General features: G+C 36.6%; 1 protein-coding gene across 1 annotated transcript in view; it reads left to right on the forward strand.

The window, feature by feature from the left end:
- Nucleotides 1-20,919, forward strand: part of scfd2 (sec1 family domain containing 2) — a 131,310-nt gene that overhangs the window by 47,936 nt on the left and 62,455 nt on the right. The window contains exon 5 of the mRNA XM_084432838.1: nt 15,588-15,861. Within this exon, the coding sequence (XP_084288964.1) occupies nt 15,588-15,861 (274 nt within the window). The remainder of the gene's footprint in view (nt 1-15,587; nt 15,862-20,919) is intronic.

The following is a 20,919-nucleotide window of genomic DNA, read 5'->3' on the forward strand; positions in this document are numbered from 1 at the left end:
TGCTTAATTTTATTTATGGAAATTATGACACATTTTTTTACAGGATTCTTTGATGAACAAAGTTTTTTTGGGAAAAAATACAGCATTTATTTAAAATAAAATAACATTGTAAAAGTCTTTACTGTGTCCTTTCTAAAAAATAAAAAATAAATTAATTACTTTTAAAAATAATCTTACTGATTCCAAACCTTGGGTTTAATTATATTATGTTAACTAATTAATTTGCCATTTTGCTTTTTCTAAAGTGAATCATCATCTGGGGGGATTTTCTCAGCAAATACTGATATATGAATATTTGTATTCACCTTTTTAATTGATTTTATTAATTAAGCTGCATTTCATATTTTTTTTGATTTTATAAAAAAAAATTCTGCTTTGCTTTTATTAAAAGCAGAACAAAATAAATGATATACACCATTGAAAGCATTATACAACAGGGGTCATTTTTGCACACACATACACTCACACACACTGATGTGCTGCTGGTCTGGCACGTGCGGACTGGGTTTCATCTCCATAAACTCCAGAGAGTCGGACTCAATGAGCTGAATGAAATGGCTTTGATCAGGTATAAGGAGGCCGTTTACAGCCTGATTGATGAAATGAGTGCTGGACTCCCAGACTTGTCTGTGTCTCACTATAGCCACTGCACTGATCATGCATTTCATTCAGCTCCTCTGTATATTCACTCACCACATAGTATCTCTGCCTCTACAGAATAAGACCAGGTCCTGTGGTCATAAACCACATCAGATCAGGGATCTGCCCCCAGCTTTCTATAATCCTGTTCATTTAGATAGGGAAGCCCTTACTCTGAGAAACTGGACAGTTAGGCTGGAACGATCCATTTTGTAAGTGGTTCATTGACTGCATTGTTCAAAGAGAGTCCAAGAGCCCCTACATCAACATTGAAGACCTGAATGGTGTTACAACAATGGTCCACATACCATCAAGCATCTGTAATGTTGAGGCTGGGTAGCCATTCTTGACAGCACACCATCTTTGTTTTGTCTCTCTTGCACACAATTGTTTTCAGGGGTTTAAAAAAAAAATTGATGTTGTGGTTTGTTACTCGAGTGTTGTACTTTAATACTAATGAATTGCTATGGTGGAAAGCAGTGGCCTGTGACATTCTCACTTAGTGTATTTTTGTCCTGATGAATGGTGTGTGTGTGTGTGTGTGTGTGTGTGTGTGTGTTGGTCACTAAAAATCTTTAAATTGCCAAATCTTCTTGATATTTCATGAGTAAGTGTTTCATGAATAATCATTCTTTTGAGTCATATCTTTTCAATGATTAATAGATGTAGTTTCCTAAACTGGCATGAGTCATTTACGGATCAGATTGGTTTGGATTTCAAGTTTGAAAACTCACTCAATGACTCAATGATCTGGTCATGGTTCCTGAGTTCATAGCTTATGATCAGTGAATGATGGCTTAAATGTAATTCTCTTATTTACACAGAGCTATGTTGTGACTTTGGAAGACTTGGAATATAGTCTAGGAGTCATATGGACAACTTCGGTGATGTTTTTATGGTGCTTTTCCATCCCTCATCCATTCATTAATTGCATGGAAAAGACCAGAACATTCTTTAAACTTCTCCATTTGTCTTTAGTTGAAGAAAGAAAGTCGTGCAGGTTAGAAACGACATGACAGTGAGTAGAAAGAAAGTCGTGCAGGTTAGAAACGACATGACAGTGAGTAGGCCTAAATAATGACGGAACTTGAATTCTTTTGGGTGAACTGTCCCTCTAAGAAGGGAGTGAGAATCCAATGACTAACGAAGTTATAACTTTTATTACTCTAATTGTATTATGATTTAATGAATAGTTTGAATGAGCTTTGCCCCCAGCCTCTTTTAGTAGTGTCCAGTCTTGCCTCACTTTCTGACATCATGCTTTCATACGCAGAGCTTATTTTTGGCCAGTTGTAACCTCTTGACAGCAACGAGTATTCTTAGGGTGCTCTGTTTTTACAGCCCTTCTTATAAAAGGCTTCAGGCATCAAACATACACACATCAACAACATTCCTCCAGCGGTGTGCCCACAACAACAGTACCCCCTCCCCATAAAAGGCCCCGTCTCCCACTATCTTACCCTAGAGTCCCTGCTGCCCTGAGGGCCGTAGAAGGGCTCCATTGTGTGGAGAAAGGCACCTGGTTTTGGTTAGTGCCAAACTGGATACACACTCTCTCACACAGTCATACTAAAACACACAGCAGGGTCAGCTCCCTCTAGAGGCCCATCTGGAGTTAATTTCCTGTCGGAGACAGCAAGCCATTACAGGCGTGGTCTGGCAGACCCTCGTGATTGGATGAGGGACAAAGGGTGGAACGAAACTGCACGGTTATTTCAATTTGGCTTACGAGACCTTTTTTCTTTCATTTTAGGAATTTTGTGCAATTTCGAGTGTTTACATTGCACATATTTTATAATTTGTATAGAGTGCAACAGTTCGTTTCTGGAAGTAAAACTCCCATTCAGTTTCTCCGTAAAGGAATTGATTTTGAACGATAACTTATAAAGACAGACCTACTGTGAGCAAGGTCGTTAATTTATGATATAAGCTTTTGTTGAAATCATCAGTCTGCATTATTTCAACTTATTTTTCAAATAATCATATGCAACAGTTGAATTCCAGTTGGAAGAACTACATTACCCATGATTCTGCAGAGAAATCTCCACCAATCTCCACTCCCATGCAGCACTATTAATGACGTTTCCCTACGCTCTCTGTATGCATAATATCCAGGGTAAGTGTACCCATTAAGCTCATGTACCCTTTAAGCCCACTTTCAACTCTGAAGTCATATTAAATGAGAAATAATATTTTATGCTGCTCATTATTTTAACCTATCCAGTGATTTGTTACATCCCTGGCATTTTTTTATTGCATACCAATCACATTTGCCAATGTTGAGTTAGCCCCACATGTGCATGCTGTCTCAGGGGACCTCACACAAAGTCACCCCAAAACTTTGGTGTTTCGGGACCCTTCAGAAATCAACACATTTGTTTTTTTGTGTATGAACAAATAGTACTTTATCCTTTTATATCATTTTCCTTTAAATGGAAAGATGAGTTTTATTAGCTTGCATTCAAAGGTCAAACCATTAGCCTTACAGAAAGACTGCCAAAGAATTAAGCATGTGAACTGCAAACAATAAATGTTTTGTGATTCATTTTACATTAATTTACAAATAAATACATCATAAATTGTTTTGTAGAGAAGATTATTTTCATAAATGAACTTTTTTTTAAAGATGGGCTTAAACAGTGCCACAAAACGCATGCAAACTATAGCCAACACAAGCTAACCTTGAATGAAAAAAACATGTGGGCACAATGAAAATTACAATGATACTCATGCTCCGTGCATGTATTTGTAAACATATCTTACATTTTTAAAGGAAAACATTGTCTTTATTCACCATTACTCACTGTGGAACCATGTATAAGCCCACCTTATGTGTTTCAATAAAGAATCCCTCTAATTGCAAACTTTGATACATTTTCTGAAAGTGTTTAATGATAACATTTCTTTGTGTGCTTTTACCTCACTAACCTTCTACCCTTACCTAACTTACTACCTTAATTTACAACTATATTTAGATAGGCCTACAAAATACACACATTCATTCAAATGAGATAGAGCCCGTTTTGTCCTAAAGTCCTTAATGTATGAACAGGCATAATTCAGGAGCCAAGCTGAGTTAAGGCTTGAGATTCCGGGCATGGAGAGGTCCCAGAGAATGCCCACATTTCCGAGATACCGCCACCTACTGGCAGTTTTAGTTTCTTATTCTGGGGATAGTTCGCCCAAAAATGAAAATTATGTTTATTTACATTTACTCACCCTCATGTCGTTTCAAACTTGTATGACTTTATATCTTTTGTGGAACATAAAAGAAGATCTTCGGAAAAAATGTCTCCATATAACCAAATTGTTTTGCTCTGTGTATATCTAAATACCAATTCAGATGTAGCTTCTGAAAAAAAAAAATCATGGCAGCTGTGGCCCAAAAGTTTATTTGAAATAAATTCTGTTGAATCAAAATATTTCATTTCTAAAGCTCCTTTTTGTAATGTCTGTTTAATGATTTTCTCATTTAACACAATGATGACTTTAAATGATCTTTTGGGGATAATTTCTCCGCCAAATTTGACGTGTGATTAATTTGCAAAAAAAATTTGATTAATTAATCTGCACATCACGTAATTAATTAGATTTTTTTTTTAAACAATTATCGCTTGACAGTCCTAATAAAGTGTGTGTGTGTGGCAAAGATCATTTTGCAAAGATTCATTGGTTCTTTCCCTTATTAAAGCCATTAAGTAAACAGTCCTGTGCTTTTGTCTGATTTTCAAATACTTTGTTGCTTCAAATCAAAGTCTGCAATGTTGTGATTGACCTTGTAGCTGGTTGGTTTGGTTCATGGCTTATAACTTTTAAACGAAGACTTTTTAAAATCCCTTTGGGGAAAATGAATTGGAAAAGTACTTGCGGAACCAAGGCCGCTGAAAAAGTGGACGGGCACTGTTGCACTCTATTCTAAAATGGTCAATTTGCCTTCAGAAATACGTGAATCTCTTGGGCTAAACTATTACATCTCAGACCAATGATATCACTTATATTGTACATTTAGTCTTGATTATATTATTTACCAAGACATTAACAGTTCAGTGAAACAGAATTATGCTTAATGGCGACAGTATGGTGATACAGTTTCCATATAAGCTTAACTGTAACCCTGTTTATCAGTAATTGCAGCTAATGGTTGTTGTAGCATGTAGCGACAATAGGGCTCAATTAGCTAATTGTAGGTAATAGCAGCAGTAACATGTAGTGGCGGCGTCTGCTCTCTTAATTGTTTCCTATGACTTTAGTTATCAACCACACAGGCCTTTTCTAGAAAACAAGCCACTGACAGTTTTTACCTACTAAACTATAGCACAGCTAGCTGCTGTTTTAGAGAAATACCACACCACATTTTATTGCTTAAACGTCTTGTTTTGGTTTTGGGTTTATTAAGAAAGGAAAAGTGGGTTAAGGAGTGACTGTGTATTTTTATGTAGGTTGTTTTGAGGCTAATGACTTTAATGCTTCAAAGGTTAGCCAATATGCTTAGCATTCGGCATGCTGTCTTTACCATAAAGTAGACTTTGTCTACGTAATGTGTCAGATTCTGTCCTACTAGGGATGTCAAAAGTAGTGGTACTTCAGTGATATTAAAATAAAATAAGCTTTTTGCTTGAAATTGTGTGTCTGTCTTAGATTTCAAACTCATGCTAATCTGATTCAAATCTGTTACTTTGTTTGTGTACGTTTTCACCAGTCCTATCCAGCCGCACTGTTGTTGGCATCTTGATTTTAATGCATAACTGCAATGCAGTTTTTTTGTAAGCCACATGTTACCAAACCCTTGAATTTTTTTATTTTTTTATTTTTTTATTTGTTTTTGTTTTTTGCCCAAGTGCTTATTTCATCCATGATCTCATTTGGTTTTCAGATTTTTCTGCATACTTCATGAATTGATTAATCGAAAGACTTCTAATGTTAGGAATGGGTGGAGAGAGAAAATGACTCTCTGAGGACTGAGAGTTTAGTATTTCAACTTTCCTCCATTCCTTATTTTACTTTGTGAAGGAAAGCCCCTCGATGCTATTGGGGGAAATAATGGCTCAGATCACTACGTCAACAGCTGTAAATTTGAAATCTCTGCATTTTTCTCCTGTGTGTGTGTGTGTGTGTGTGTGTGAGTGCTTGTGTGCGTCTCAGCAGGTCACTTTACTGAACAGCCCAATTAGGTGAACATGACCCTCACACAGATGTCAGGTGCTATAAAGAACACAAACACAGACCATTTGGGCCCTGGATACAAAGGAAGAGCTTTTAAAAACACACACACTTTCACTCAGACAAATATATTGGCAAGTTTTCACATAAATATAGTCTGCTGATCTCCTAATCATCTTTTAAACACAGTAAACAAAAACTGTATTGTGTACTATCCCATCTAATACCTGTGGGAAAATTACTATGCAGTTCAGGGCTCAGCAATAAGGACACTGTTGGCCCGAGTTCAGTGTGAGAGAGTTTGGGCAGCATTAATTTAAATTCAATTTATTTTTGTTTGTTCGTTCCCCACTCGCTTGCCTATTTAGGCTTTAAACATTTGGGGCCCTATCATACATCCGGCGCAGAGCATCGACAAGTGTTTTTTGCTAGTTTCAGTCCGACGCAGTTATCATTTTCACGTCCTGCGCCACGTTGTTCAAATAGCAAATGCATTTGCGCCCATTTGTGTGCCCATGGGCGTGCTGGTCTTAAACCGAGGTGTGTTCAGGCGCATTGTTGGCACATTGCTATTTTGAGGCAACTGAAATAGACTGCGACCAACTGAAACCTGGTCTAAAGTCAATGGCGCAATATTTTTTTTGTTATTTAAATAGCGCGGTAGTAATGTGCGTCTATTGGCGGGTCCACAACGCGCATACACTCTGCTTATTAAACACACAGGGATGCACAGCAGCACACAAACATGCCAAATATTAATACAAATATAAGGATTACAATGCAAAAGATTATTATTGTGTACATATGGTGGAACCCAGCCTGTCCCGTAGATGGCCTGCTCGCGCGCTTTAACCTCCCGCACGAGCAGATCCGTTTGCGTTCTGGAGACCGCTTTGGTCTTTCCACTATCAATTTCCGTCATGTAAATAGCGAATCCGCCCTGGTACGAGCACAACTGGCATTTTTTTTATATATGATTTATTTATTGAATTTTTTACAACACCAAAGACAAACAATCAATATTAAAAAAAAAAAATTTAACAAAAAAAAAATATATATATATATAATATATAACAGAGTTTTATGTCATAATACAGAAATAGGACAAGGTCAGCCTTAACTAGGTCCAGCAAGTAAAGTTGAGTAACCTCAAAACTTAGAAAATAATGTGTGCTGCTAACGATAATACCAGTTGAAAACTGAAAAACCACTGAAAGTGCAGGGTTGGGCGGTCAGTCAGACAATTGAGACTGCATCCAGCTGCAGAGATTTAACATGCTCAAAAAAGGGTAACCAAATTCTTGAAAATGTAATCATGGAACCACGAAGGCAGTGTTTAATGTTTTCCAATTTAACAAAAAATAAGGCATCTTTTATCCACCGAGTATGAGAAGGGACTCGAGGACCACACAACTGGCATTTAAAGGGAATGGGAGATGAGACTCTGATTGGTTTATTGCACGTAAAGCCCAAAACACACCCATTACTCATTAGGGACAACCCTTTCAGAACATGCGCTGGGCGCTCCGACCATTTTTTCTGTCGTTAAACTAGCAAAAGTGGATTCGGGCACGCCCTAAGTGCACTTGCGCCCTGCGCTTTAGACCATGCACTTAGATCATTAAAATAGGGACCTTGGTTTTCTGTGACTTTTGCTTGTAAATTTCATAATAATGTATAATTATAATAACCATATAATTTCCAGATATTATTACATATTTTCTTTTGATAAAATGTTAAAGGTGCATTGCGCAAGTCTCTGAGTTTTTGCAGAACTATGCCCCCTTCTGGCGACACGCGAAACTGCAACCAGAGTTGTGCACGCGGTTACGTGGAGTTTGCGTTGGGGTTTGGGATGAACTAGAAGCCGGTCTCTTTGAATCCATCTTCTACTTTTGCAAAAGTCGCTTGAGTTGTCTTCGCTGATGCGGATAATGGCGGCGAATACACAAACCTGCCAGACATAGCCAGATGAGCGTGAGAGCGCGCATGACGTCACGCCCAGTCGATTCCGACCCGAATCCCTCTTATTATATATAATCCCTTATATTTATTTTACTCTACAGGATTATAGAGGCAATCGCAGTGATCATAGAAGGGCTCATTCAGCCCATCAGGCAATTGTTTAAGCATGTATGGGTTAGAAAAACGGGTATTTTTAACATGAAATGTTGCGCAATGCACCTTTAAATGTATAATAAGTAAAATGTTTCAAATAATTTTATAATTTTAAATAATACATGTATAAATTATACATTTAAAACTGACAATTCTGAATCATTTTAATTTATAGTTTGAATTTGTCATTTGTAGTGTGTGTTGGGGCCAGTGAAACTGTTGGCAGGGCAAGTAGAATTCTGAACTTCTGAAGCTGAAAAGAAAAATATATGTTTTTTTCCTCTTCTGATCGTGTCTTATCTTGCCTTGGCTTCTAAGTGAGGCAGGACTGCCTTAAAAATTGGTGCATGACAGCCTTGGCACTGTTTATCCTTTCTAGCAAAGAATCATAGTGGGGCGAATGCATTTGTGGAATTTTAGTTTGTAGGTCAGATGTTGCTATGGTACATTTGCAGTCAAAGATGTTGCAGAATACAGTATCTCTTACCATCATGATGTAGTGACAGCATCATAAAAGAATCTCTTCTTTTCAAGTAGAAAAGAAAACGCCTGCTCTTTTTCACAAATATTTGGGCTAAGGGTTCTGCAATGCTTCTATTTCACAATGTCAAAGGATAAAAATGTGTTTTGTGGTAGAGGCTAGTGTGAGTCACATGCCTTTTGAGGGAGTTTGTTCTTGTTTCCCAAAATTTTATTTATTGTAAAACACGGATCTGGGCTTTGATTCAGAATTTCGCAGAACAAGATTAAATGTGGCGTCACGTGGATGTGTGTTAACTTTAGATAACATCATATCCAAAACAAGAGATATAAAATAAAGAATTGCCACTGTGCAGTGTCCCGCATATGTTGTGCTTGTGAAGGTTGTTTAGGTCGATCAGCTTGTTCTTTTTGACTGTCATTATTGGACAAGGGCTCACACTAATGCAGCAAACCTGATGCCATAGTTAAGGGAATACTTTTTTTTTATATATATAATCATTAAAGGAGCCGTATGTAAGATTGTGGCCAAAACTGGTACTGCAATCACTTTCAAATTACTGTAGAGCGGTGTATCCCCTCCCCCTCCCCCCTGACTCGAGGTTGCCAGATAGGCTGCAGGATCCAGCACGAACGTTTGTAGCTGCAGCTGTGGTAACTAGAGCTGAGCTGGCAACCCGGATGCCGAAACACTACTGACTTCGTGATTGGTAGATAGGTGGAGGGTGGAGCTTCAGGCCAAAACACAACATGACAACATCAACATCAGTTGAGGGCTGCAACTTCACTTTTTAAATGACAATATCCTGGCCGGACTACTGTTGTCAGTGATATAAGTATTTGAAATGAACATGATTTCTTAATGTCTAGTGACATATCAGGGCCATTTTATGATTAATTGAAATACATTTCTTACATACAGCTCCTTTAATTTACTCGGAAATTCAGTCACATGACACCTTATATGCTTAGTGTTGCCTTATATGCTCATCTTGTTGATGTTTATGTCTCAAGGTTTTTCTGATCCTCCTTTACCATCTACTTTGCACAGGTCTCCAAAAGCAATCCTGAGCAAATCTTTTACCTTGCACAATAAAAAGTGGCAGACACAACATCGTCTGAAGAGTTTGACAGTTGGCTTACTAGAACCGCATTCATTTCTGTTAGAATTGAGTTGTTTGTTATTGATAACCATTTTGTTAAAGGAAAATTATTGATCAAGATTCACTGTGGTTCCTCTCAATTAGCTGTTTCTTTTTAAATGTATATCCTTTCGTTCATGGTGTTGTGAACATGTGATCCATCACACCCAGTCATACGCCAAGTCAATGTCCCTCTTAGAGGTCGACCGATTCATCGGTTTTGCCGATATATCGGTACCGATAGTTGATTGGTGGAACTATCCTTATCGGCAAAAATACATACCTATAGTTTTTTTCGGGTTGCGTCCGTTGCTGGAGCAGCTGAGAAGAGTGCACTGTCATAACACAGTAGGAGAGGTGAGCACTGCTGGCATTATATAGAGCTAGAGCGGCCTCTAGAGGCGGAATAAAGTCTATCACTGGCACCACATGTTGTTTATTGTAACACGTGAGGCTGCGCGCAGCACAGAAACACTTCAGATGCGCATTTAAAACACTGACAGCGAAACGGTATGAATACAGAACACTACAGTCCATGTTGCCATTTTATTATAAAGTGATTAATTTGTTGACTAGATGCTGCATTAGCAGAGAAAGAACAGAAGTATGTCTGCCGTCGAGGCTGAGAGGACTAACATTAGTAGCCTACCTCGAGCGGTTAAAACAATGTGACAAAAACACATGCAAACCTGACCCAAATGTTTAGTGTCGCAATTTTTACCATCTATTTGCATTAGTTTATATCCAGCTGGTCACTTGTATGCTTTCATTAGCCAGCATATTTAAAGCTATAGTGACGTGATTGCTTTCTCAACATTGATATGTTCAAGCAGCCGACAGATACACAAACAATTCAGAAACGCATTTGATTCAATTCTTTTTTTTATCACTGCAATACATTTTGTTATTTTGATTAGATAATCACCAAGTGTTCTAATAGACCTATATAGAATCAAATAAAGTGAGAGACTATACATTTATGCAATTTTAATGCTCCTGCCTTTGCAGATATTTAAAGATGGCCATCTTTAAGCATAGCAGACTCTTTGGATTAATATGAAATGGTACCACTTTACAATAAGATTACATTTTTAGCATTAACTAAGGAACGTTTTGTCCATTGTTAGTTTGTTAATGTCAACATTTACTAATGCATTTTAAATTGAGTTTCAAATTTTATTTGATCTGTTAACCTTAGTTAATATACTATGAACTAACATGAATGATCAAGGTACAATTGTCCAATTACAAATGTATATTGCATAATGCATATAGTTCATGAAAGCTAGCTAATACATCCTTGTTAACAAATAGGCCTAGGACTTGCAAAGTGTTACCTATGAAATTTACCTATGTTTCTAGGTTATAGCTAAAGAAAAATGTAATATTTTAATGTTTAAATAATTTTTTGTAGAATTCATTCTGTTGAACTTCTCATTTTATTATATTTATATATTTATTTAATTTAGCACATTTCAGTTCAGCACTGTTTTACTTGGAGTGTTGTTTTTTTTATCCAGTATCCATTTTAGAAATATCGGTTGTTTAATTGGTTATCGGCACGTACGGTCAAACCTAAATATCGGTATCAGTAAAATCCACTATCGGTCGACCGCTAGTCCTTCTTACATATCCAGGCCTGCTTTTAGAATGATTCCATCCAATGGAGAAAGAGTCCCTCATATCCAGCCGTTCTGGCTGGGAGGTTATATGGCACAACGATCTGAATTAGCCCGCTGGGGTTCGACTTCCTCTAACTATTTGAGTTCCCCCAGAGCACACTCCAAGAAAGAACATTCTACAAATTAGAAACATCTAAATTCTATTCCAATTCTGTACACCATGGGTGAGACCTTAGAAGTCTAATGGGGAATCTCATCCACTAATGCTGGGTACACACCAAAAGATTTTTGACATCTTATAAGATTTTCAAAATGTGACAGACCACAAACATGAGGACAAAAAAAAGATTTAAGCGTTTTGCTCCTATAGTGTGTGGTGTGCCATGATGTGACAAAGACAGCACACCACACACAAACAGATTTTCAACCAGGGTCTCGACTATGAACACAGGAAATCTCGCAAAATATCGTGAGACTTCAGAATAAGCATGATGGACAACATGCAGGAAGAAATTGCGATAGTGTTTGGAATGATTTTCACAGAAAATTCACGTGAAAAAACCATTGTACCTACCATTGTATATAACCTTTTATACAGAAATATATTCATTCTTTATTGTCTTTATTTATTCTTTATTGGATTTATTGTCTCTTTAGAAAAAGTTATTTAATCCCTCTATAGAACCTCACTGAACCCTTAACACTCAGCTTCTTCTTTTTTTTTTTTTTTTTTTTTTTTTTTTTTTTTTTTTAAGAATTACAATTACAGTCAGGGGGTACAAAGAGTAAAGCCGATAAACAAACATAAAAAGACATATACATAAACAGTGACAAACTTAAAAGTTAAACAAAAATTTGAAAATGTTTACAGATTGAAACGCACTTTGCAGCTTTCTTATTTTTCAAACCCAATTGTATTTAGGTATTGTAAAATTTCTGCACTTAAAATGAAAAACAAAGGCTTGTTTCCTCGAAATTTACACTTATGAATACTAAATCTTAACATTAAGCTTCCTGCAAGTGTGTGTGTGTGTGTGTGTGTGTGTGTGTGTGTGTGTGTGTGTGTGAGAATGACCGTGTCTTCCATCATCTCGCTTTCTGATTGGATATTGTTTTGTTTCACGTGATAATCTCCAGAGCGAGCGCGCGTTTGTCCTCGGGGTTCCCCCCACACATCAGGATTTCTGATCGTAAATATTAAACATGTTTAATATTTACGATTCGCGATCGGAGCGGCTCCGACGTTCTTCCGAGCAGGTCCGGACACTCTTAACACACCTCACACCAAGGGAAAATCTGATAAAATAATCTGTTAAACCATCAAGATAATCGGGACATAGCTAGGATTGTCGGAAGTGGGGAAATCGGCCCAAAATCAGCCTGATTATCTTTTGGTGTGTACCCAGCATAAAGCGGGGTAAAGGTGGGCGTACACTGTACGAGTTCGGACACTCGGAAGGTCGTAGGATATTGCACACGGCATGACTGTACTGCACAGTGAGCCGGTGGCAATTATACAAGCTTTTGCGCTAAACACAGAGACTGAAGCTTTCAATGTTGCTGCTATAGCTTTGGATAGAAAGAAGAAAGAAAAAAATTATTTCTTGAAGAGCAGAGAGCAGCACAGCCATTCCTTTCAACAGAAACAACTAGAGAGTGTATTGTATAGTGTGTGTTTGTCAGTGTATGCGTATGCGTAGTGTATGGTTACAGGCTCTGAGCTATAGCTTAATAGCATTCATAGTCTAGCCTGTGTGACGTGTTTGTGTATGTTTTGGCAGTATGGGACAGCCTATATGCTGGTCAAAATCAGGCCGACTCCCCGAATTTTTTAAACATGCATGCTCGTAATGTATTCGGCTCATCTCGTAATTCCTCTCACACAATGTGAGCCACGACCATATGAGCATCAACGATTTCCACATGATTTCTTCCGAGTGAAAAAAGTGGGGGAAAAAAGAAAAAAAACGACTTAACGGTGTGGAATTTCATTTTGTCTGAAAGAATAACCTACAACACACTCTTTTATTTCTCTTCTGACTGATAATGGTTACCTCATAAGATGATTCAGGTGGGCCGCTCATGTTCGGAAGGAAGGATGACACGCGGGGGCCTAGTGGGCTAAGACTCCATGTTTCAGTGCTTTGGAATGTATTGTTTGGTTGTCATTGTACTCCCAGGCTCAGAGGGAGGATTTTGTAGTTTTCAGATATGAGATTCTGAAGCAAGGCCAGTTTAGCTCTCTCTAGAGAGAGAAAACGTGTTTGTGTTGGGCAGAACAACTCTGCTGAGCTCAATAAGGACGTTTTTCATTGCAGATGAAATCCATCCTCAAGGTTATTAGATTTTGTAGGTTTCAAATACTCACACGCTCTAACACAAGCACGCAATCATTCTCAGACTCACACGAACACTCACAAACATGTTGATTTGTATCTCAAAAGTCTGTCCTCGTGTATACTGAGCAGTTTTTCCTGTCAGCAGAGTTAAATTTGCTCTGATATTGTTGACAACAAAGATTTTGTGGAAACTTTTCAGGGTCATCTGCACTTCCATTGGTTGGGAATAAATCTTGAACTTTTGGGCAGCTTCTTGACAAATTATTATTATTATTTTTAAATGGACAGCAACTATGCAGATTATGAGTTAAAGACATCATATAGTTAATATGATTTATTAAAATAAATATAAATATTATATACTTTGTGTTATTGTCAGTGTAATGACATTTTACATTCATTTTAATAATAAAAAATGTATTATATATATGTGTGTGTGTATATATATATATATATATATATATATATATATATATATATATATATATATATATATATATACATACGTGCACAGTGCACACACACACACATATATATATATATATATATATATATACACACACACACACACACACATATATATATATATATATATATATATATATATATATATATATATATATATATATATATATATATATATATATATATATATATATATATATATATATATTAGGGCTGTGAAACGATTAATTGCGATTAATTGCATCCAAAATAAAAGTTTGTGTTTACATAATATATGTGTGTGTATTGTGCATAATTATTTTGTATATATAAATACACACACATGCATGTATATATTTAAGAAAATTGTATTTATATATAAAAAATATATATTTATATATAATATAAATTATATATAAATATATATACATGCATGTGTGTGTATTTATATATACAAAATAATCATACACAGTACACACACATATATTATGTAAACACAAACTTTTATTTTGGATGCGATTAATCGCAATTAATCGTTTCACAGCCCTAATATATATATAAGAGTTCAGATGCAAAAGCCTCTAAGTGCCATCTGAAATTTTCTTCTAGAATGATAATTTTTATCAAGCTTGTATATTTTAAGTTCAGTAATTTCACTTAAATGGCAATGAAAATTACCTATTAATTGTCATTTAAGTGAAATTACTGAACTTAAATATAAGAGCTTGATAAAAATGATCATTCTAGAAGAAAATTTCAGATGGCATTTAGAGGCTTTTGCATCTGAACTCGTGTGTGTGTGTGTGTGTGTGTGTGTGTGTGTGTGTGTGTGTGTGTGTGTGTGTGTGTGTGTGTGTGTGTGTGTGTGTGTGTGTGTGTGTGTGTGTGTGTGTGTGTGTGTGTGTGTGTGTGTGTGTGTGTGTGTGTGTGTGTGTGTGTGTGTGTGTGTGTGTGTGTGTGTGTGTGTGTGTGTGTGTGTGTGTATGTATATATATATACATACACACACCACCTTTCAAAAGAATACTACACTTAATACAAATATGCATTAAATGGATCAAAGGTAACAGTAAAGATTTTTAGTTTAAAAAAAAATTTGAACTTTATTCATCAAAGAATGCTGATAAAATGTCGTTTCTACAAAAATATTAAGCATCTGTTTTCAACATTGATAATATAAAATATTTTTTTGAGCAGCAATTTTAACAGGTATTTTAAATTGTAATATTTCACATTATTTCTATTTTTACTGTATTTTCGATCAAATAAATGCAGCCTTTGTAAGCATAAGAGACTTTTTTCAAAACCATAATAAGATACGAGGAAATATCTTCACCTTTAAAAGATATTTTAGCAGATCTCATCCATAAATGTGCTCTGTTACAGAATTAGGTATTAGTTCAGGGTCAGAACAAATAATTGCTCCCTTCAGTACTGATTTGCTAAAGAATTTAGCATACGTAAAACTGGAAAAGAGTGCGGTGGAGATCTCTGACATAATGATTGATCGTGTCATGGAAATAACTAAAGCAGAACTTTGTAATTCCTGCTGGATAAATGTCACCGCTGTAGTTTGAAAGATGCGATGCTACATTTTTAATAGTCTTAATATTGCTGATGAATGTCTTGTCTCTGTTCTTCAGGCCTTGGGGGACTCTGACCTGGCAGAGGTTCTGAAGCAACTTCTTCCCCTCATAAAGTCCAGTGAGTCTGGAACAGGTTCTGACTCTGGCAAGCTGAGCATGGATGATCTTCTGGTGCTGCTGGTTTATGTGTACTCCATGGCCCAGGAAGCATGTCCGACTGGTGCTGAGGAGGGAAAGCATGTGGAGAAGGTGGAGAAGGAATTGATTGGTGCATTGACACTCCGACTCACCCGGGAGACCACGTTAAGCCCTCTGCTGCAGGACATCACAGGTCAGTGGTGGAATTCTAGTTCAACATGATCCCAGTATCATTACACTAAAGCAATAATGTGCAAAGACAACTAGAAGTCAGTTAGTTAGTAATGATATAGTGTCACATTATTGTCACTTAGTTTCCACATCATTGAGTGACTTCATGAAGCTGTCATGCCTTAATCTCTGTGTTCCTAGTGCTGGAACATTTAAACAACAATGCTGCTTATGCATGTATGCTCTTTTATGCATGTAGCTTCTATAAGCTCATATTTTTAGTTTACATTTGCCATCATCTAATGCTCACCTGTTCATTTTTAAAAACACTAATAACTGTTAATACAATTTTATTTATTTATTTAGACAAAATAGTATAACATTTTAATACCAGCCATAACTTATCAGTTTCAACCTACATTTTAATATCAGTGCATCCCTATATATTTGCTTTAGAAAAAAACTAAAATGCCACACCTCAAGACCATTAAAAATTGTTAATTGTTGGAATGGTTCTTTTTTTTTAGTCCAGAACATTTTGTGTCAACTACCCATATACACTACCGTGTTTTTATTATTATTATTATCTCTTTTTAGAAAGAAATGAATACTTGTGTTCATCAAGGATGCATTAAATTGATCAGTGCAAATGTGACAGTAAATTCTTTTACATTGCTACAAAGATTTATTTATTTTTTTTAATAAATGCTGTTCTTTTGAACTTACTTTCTTTCGAAAGCTGTTGAAATTTTAATGTTGATAATAAGAAACATTTATTGACTACCAAATCAGCATATTGGAATGATTTCTGAAGGTTCATGTGACACTCTAATGATGCTGAAAATAAAGCTTTACCATCACAGGAATAAATTACATTTTTAAAATATATTCAAATAGAAATGTTATCTGAAATTGTTAAAAAATAATTCACAATAGTGCTGTTTTTACTGTATTCTCGATCAAATAAATGCAGTCTTGGTGAACATAAGAAACTTCAAAAAAGCTTCATCTTAAAAAAAATAAAAAATAAACTTAATTAATCATTTTACTATCACACCAAAGAGCGAGAGAAATGGTAATCACGTAAATGATCCGGCTATGTCTGTGTTCTTTAATGTGCGCATTGTCATTAAATCGCCCGCAGAACTTTCTACTCCCATCAGCGCTTTTATGGGATTGTGTTCTCACACTAATTTGCCCTGTTTAGTAAATCTGGCCCAAAACCTAGTAAGCTGCCTAAACTGAACAAAGTATACCAGGGCCTTAATTGTCTACGTAGGCATGACTTCTAAGCCATCCTTACCATAACAGAGTTTGTATTTTTCTTTTCTTCAGCATTCTTCTTGCTCCCTTACTAGGTTTTGTAACACAGTATCTCAGGTTGCTCCAACAGGATTGTCCCTCAATTACTGTACTGTATGTTACAAGATGTATTACTTAAAGGAAATGATCAAGAAAGAGCTGGGTCACAGAGGAGTCAAGATTATACAAAATGGATGGAGATGGTAAAAGTGAGCAAGTTAAGATGAATGGAGAGAAACACCTCTGTTTTCTGTCTTTTGTCCCCAGGAATACTCACTCACAACCCTCACATTCCATCAGTCACACACACACATGTTAACACACTGCTCTTTTTTTTTTTTTTTTTATGGTGGAATCCACTTTGAAAGGAAAAGATTCAAATCTTTGATTTACTTTTTCCTCAGACGTTCTCCCTTTTTCATGCTCTCTCTCTCTCTCTCGGTTTGGTGACAGCTGATGGAAGCCATCTGAATCTGTGGCCCATAAGAGAGCCTGTAAACCTGATTCAGCCTGATTTGTGACTGCAGGAATGAACTCTGTACACTCGCCGGCCCACACTTCAAACCAATTCAGTCTCCAGGCTTTAGTTTCTTAGTCATTTTTGCTTGCCGCCTACATAATATTGTGTATTCAAGGTTACATGGAGGTTTCTTAAAAAGACTGCATGCCATGCTTCTTTTGAAACATGACTACAAGTTCAACTTTTCCAACCTTGAGAGCTCTGTTTTGGTGTGTGTGTGTGTAAGCTTGTTTTACTTCTGCAATGATTTGATGTTCTAAAGTGAAATTCAAAGTGCCTATTAGGCTGGTGGACACACCCTGAGAGAGTCGCCATCAGCGCATGTAATAGATGCTTTTGCCACAGCGGTCAGACTGGCTTGTGGTCCTCCATCTTTACCGTGTGTGTGTGTGTGTGTGTCGGTGTGGTTTTGAAGTTTCACGAATGTTTCCGTACCTGCGGGGTTCTGAAAGGAACACGCTGGCATGTTGCAGCATTGCGATTGTTGGAAAATATGCTGTAACTTGAGTAAACGTGAGCACAGTTTTTGAGCTGAAAGTTGCTGTCCATTATAGACACAATCCATTACATTGTGTTTATATATGTAAATACATGTATGTGTGTAATCTTTAGCAAATCTCCAAATATCAATTACATTATGAATATAAAATAAAAGTTGATGCCTAAATTCACAGCATTTATTGAACAATTGTTCTATCGCTCTATAAAAATCGTTCGTTCGTTCTTTCTAACATTCTTTCTATCGTTCTATTTATCCTTATTTCTATCAATTGTTCTTTCTATCATTCTTTCTATCATTCTATCTATCGTTCTTTCTATCAATCGTTCTTTATATCATTAAATCTATCGTTTGTTCTTTCGATCATTGTCTAATTCTCTTGCTATCAATCTTTTTTCCTATCGTTCTATCTATCGTTCTTTTTTTTATGAATAGTTCTTTATATCATTATCTATCGTTTGTTCTTTCTATCGTTCTTTTTAGGGATGCACGATATTGCATTTTGGCCGATATTCGATATGCCGATATTTTCAAACTAATTTTGTCCGATGCCAATACCGATACCGATACTGATGTATAAACTGTACACATTTTCCCCCTGATATATTTACACTTTAATTTTACTGAAGAGAAATCCAAGTCTCTCTCCTGTACTACCTTTACCGTATTACACTCATGTGTTGTAGATAAGGCAATACACAAGACAAACAAAACAACATTTGATTCTACCATAAATGTATCATTTTACAAATGTAGACAGACATTCACCCCTGAAAAATAGGTAAATTATTTCACTTGGAGAATAAATGATATGCCAGTGCCACATTTTATTTTTAAGTTCAGACTTCAAACTTCAGTCCTTTGGAGTAAAATAAATAAAAATAAATTTTCAAATAAAAAATGTACATCTTATCCTACTTGAACAGGTCTACCAAATGCTCCCCTGTTTTCGGTGCTGATGCAGTGGTGACCCGTTCATGTAAGGGTGGCGCTGCCAATAAAGCAACTAAAAGCTGTCACAAAGAACTGCAAAAGTAATGATTATGAATATGTCAAATATAGCAAGGAGACATTTTAATTGTTTATTAATAAACAAGTGTTTTCTGTGTCGGCTGCAAAGATGAAGTTGACGATGCTGACTCGCGATCTGCCCAGTAGTGAACGCGCCGGAGAGAAATGCACATTTCGGATCACATAGTTTTCTTTCGTTTTGAATTGTTCTGTTTAAAAATATGATTTCAAGCGTTCTGTAAATAATAGATATATTTCTCAGGTCTGTGAGGCAAGTAGGCTATGCTGAGTTTCGTTTAATTTATGAGCGCCGGCGCCTCCGTGTCATGATATCTATTATCTATTATCTGCTTTACTTATTATTTATTAAATCCAGGCAAATGGTTGATGAAACATTGATTAAAATTAAGATACAATTAATACAAAACAAAATTCACTTAGAAAGGCTTTGTGCTTTCTGTTTGAGGTCTCTGTGAAAGTTTTAAAGCAGTCTTTTAGTGCCGATTTCAGAGCGGTCACGTCCGTAACCGAGAACTGTCACTGTTTTTCCTCATAAATGCGAACACGAAAAATTTAATAAAATTAATATTTTATGCTCTGTGGAGAGCATAGTAGCTTGGAGAGCTTACATTAGTAAGCTACAGGACATCGTCTTTCAAAACATGACCTGCACGAAAGAGAAAAAAAATTACTGCGTCATTGTACCCAACACTTCTGAAAATGCACTTGCGAATGCGTCTCTGTCCCCAGCACATTTCAAACCAAACTGACGCCCATGCTCGAAATGCCTCCACATGTTGGAAGTTTAAGTTGCTGGCGCTCATGCTATATTCACAGTCGCCACGTGCACATAGGAAACACGCCACCCTATCGGCAAGGCTCATCGGCAGATTAGATGGTCATTTAAAGCTTTTATCGATACCGATGTTGTGCTGATATCATCGTGCATCCCTAGTTCTTTTTAATCATATAATGCCATTTTTGTACAAGCTAATATGATTCTTTAGGGTCTAAATTAAAAGTCTGTAATATACTTTAATTAAAAATTCTCATTAGTATTGTAAGAAAACACTCATTTTACCTGGTCAAAAACAGCTCTGTTTTCAGCACGCCGTTTAAGTGCATGTGTCTTTAAATGATAATGAGCTTTGCTCACCCCGCCCCTCTGTTCTGTGCCTACACCATTTGTAATAATAACACAATAACCATAACGCGTTGTTCATTATAAACTTGGGATTATGAATTATATTGAGAACGTTGTACATAGAAAACATGCCGTAATGTACCCTGAGTGTAAACCTTAGACGCATTCATCGTGAAGCGTGCAGCAAACGATTTGCAAAGATTGATATAAATATTAATATAAAGGTTAATAAAACGTTACACTCACTTCTTCTGGAGGTGCAGCAGGAACACGAATAGTTGGTACCGATCCTTTTTTCAGGAGCAGCTTCTTAGCAAAACCAGCTTTATACTGACCCTCGTTTGTAAAGCAGTCTGGTGTGTGAAATGATTCACGCAAACATGAAAGCATTGACGTTGATCGTGGGGAATATTCCCTTCGAAAACAAAACTCAGCCACCGCGTCTTCAGCGGTTCTGATTTAGGAACATCAAAATGACTGCTGTGTTCCTTATTACACCCAAGAACAGAACACCACAATCGCTTAGACGCCATTCTGCTCATAGACAGTGCTCCAGCGTATCAACAATGACGCGCGGACGATGATGACAGACAGCTCGCTCACG

The sequence above is a fragment of the Rutilus rutilus genome (assembly GCF_951802725.1).
Source record: "Rutilus rutilus genome assembly, chromosome: 15".
NCBI classification, from domain to species: domain Eukaryota; kingdom Metazoa; phylum Chordata; class Actinopteri; order Cypriniformes; family Leuciscidae; genus Rutilus; species Rutilus rutilus.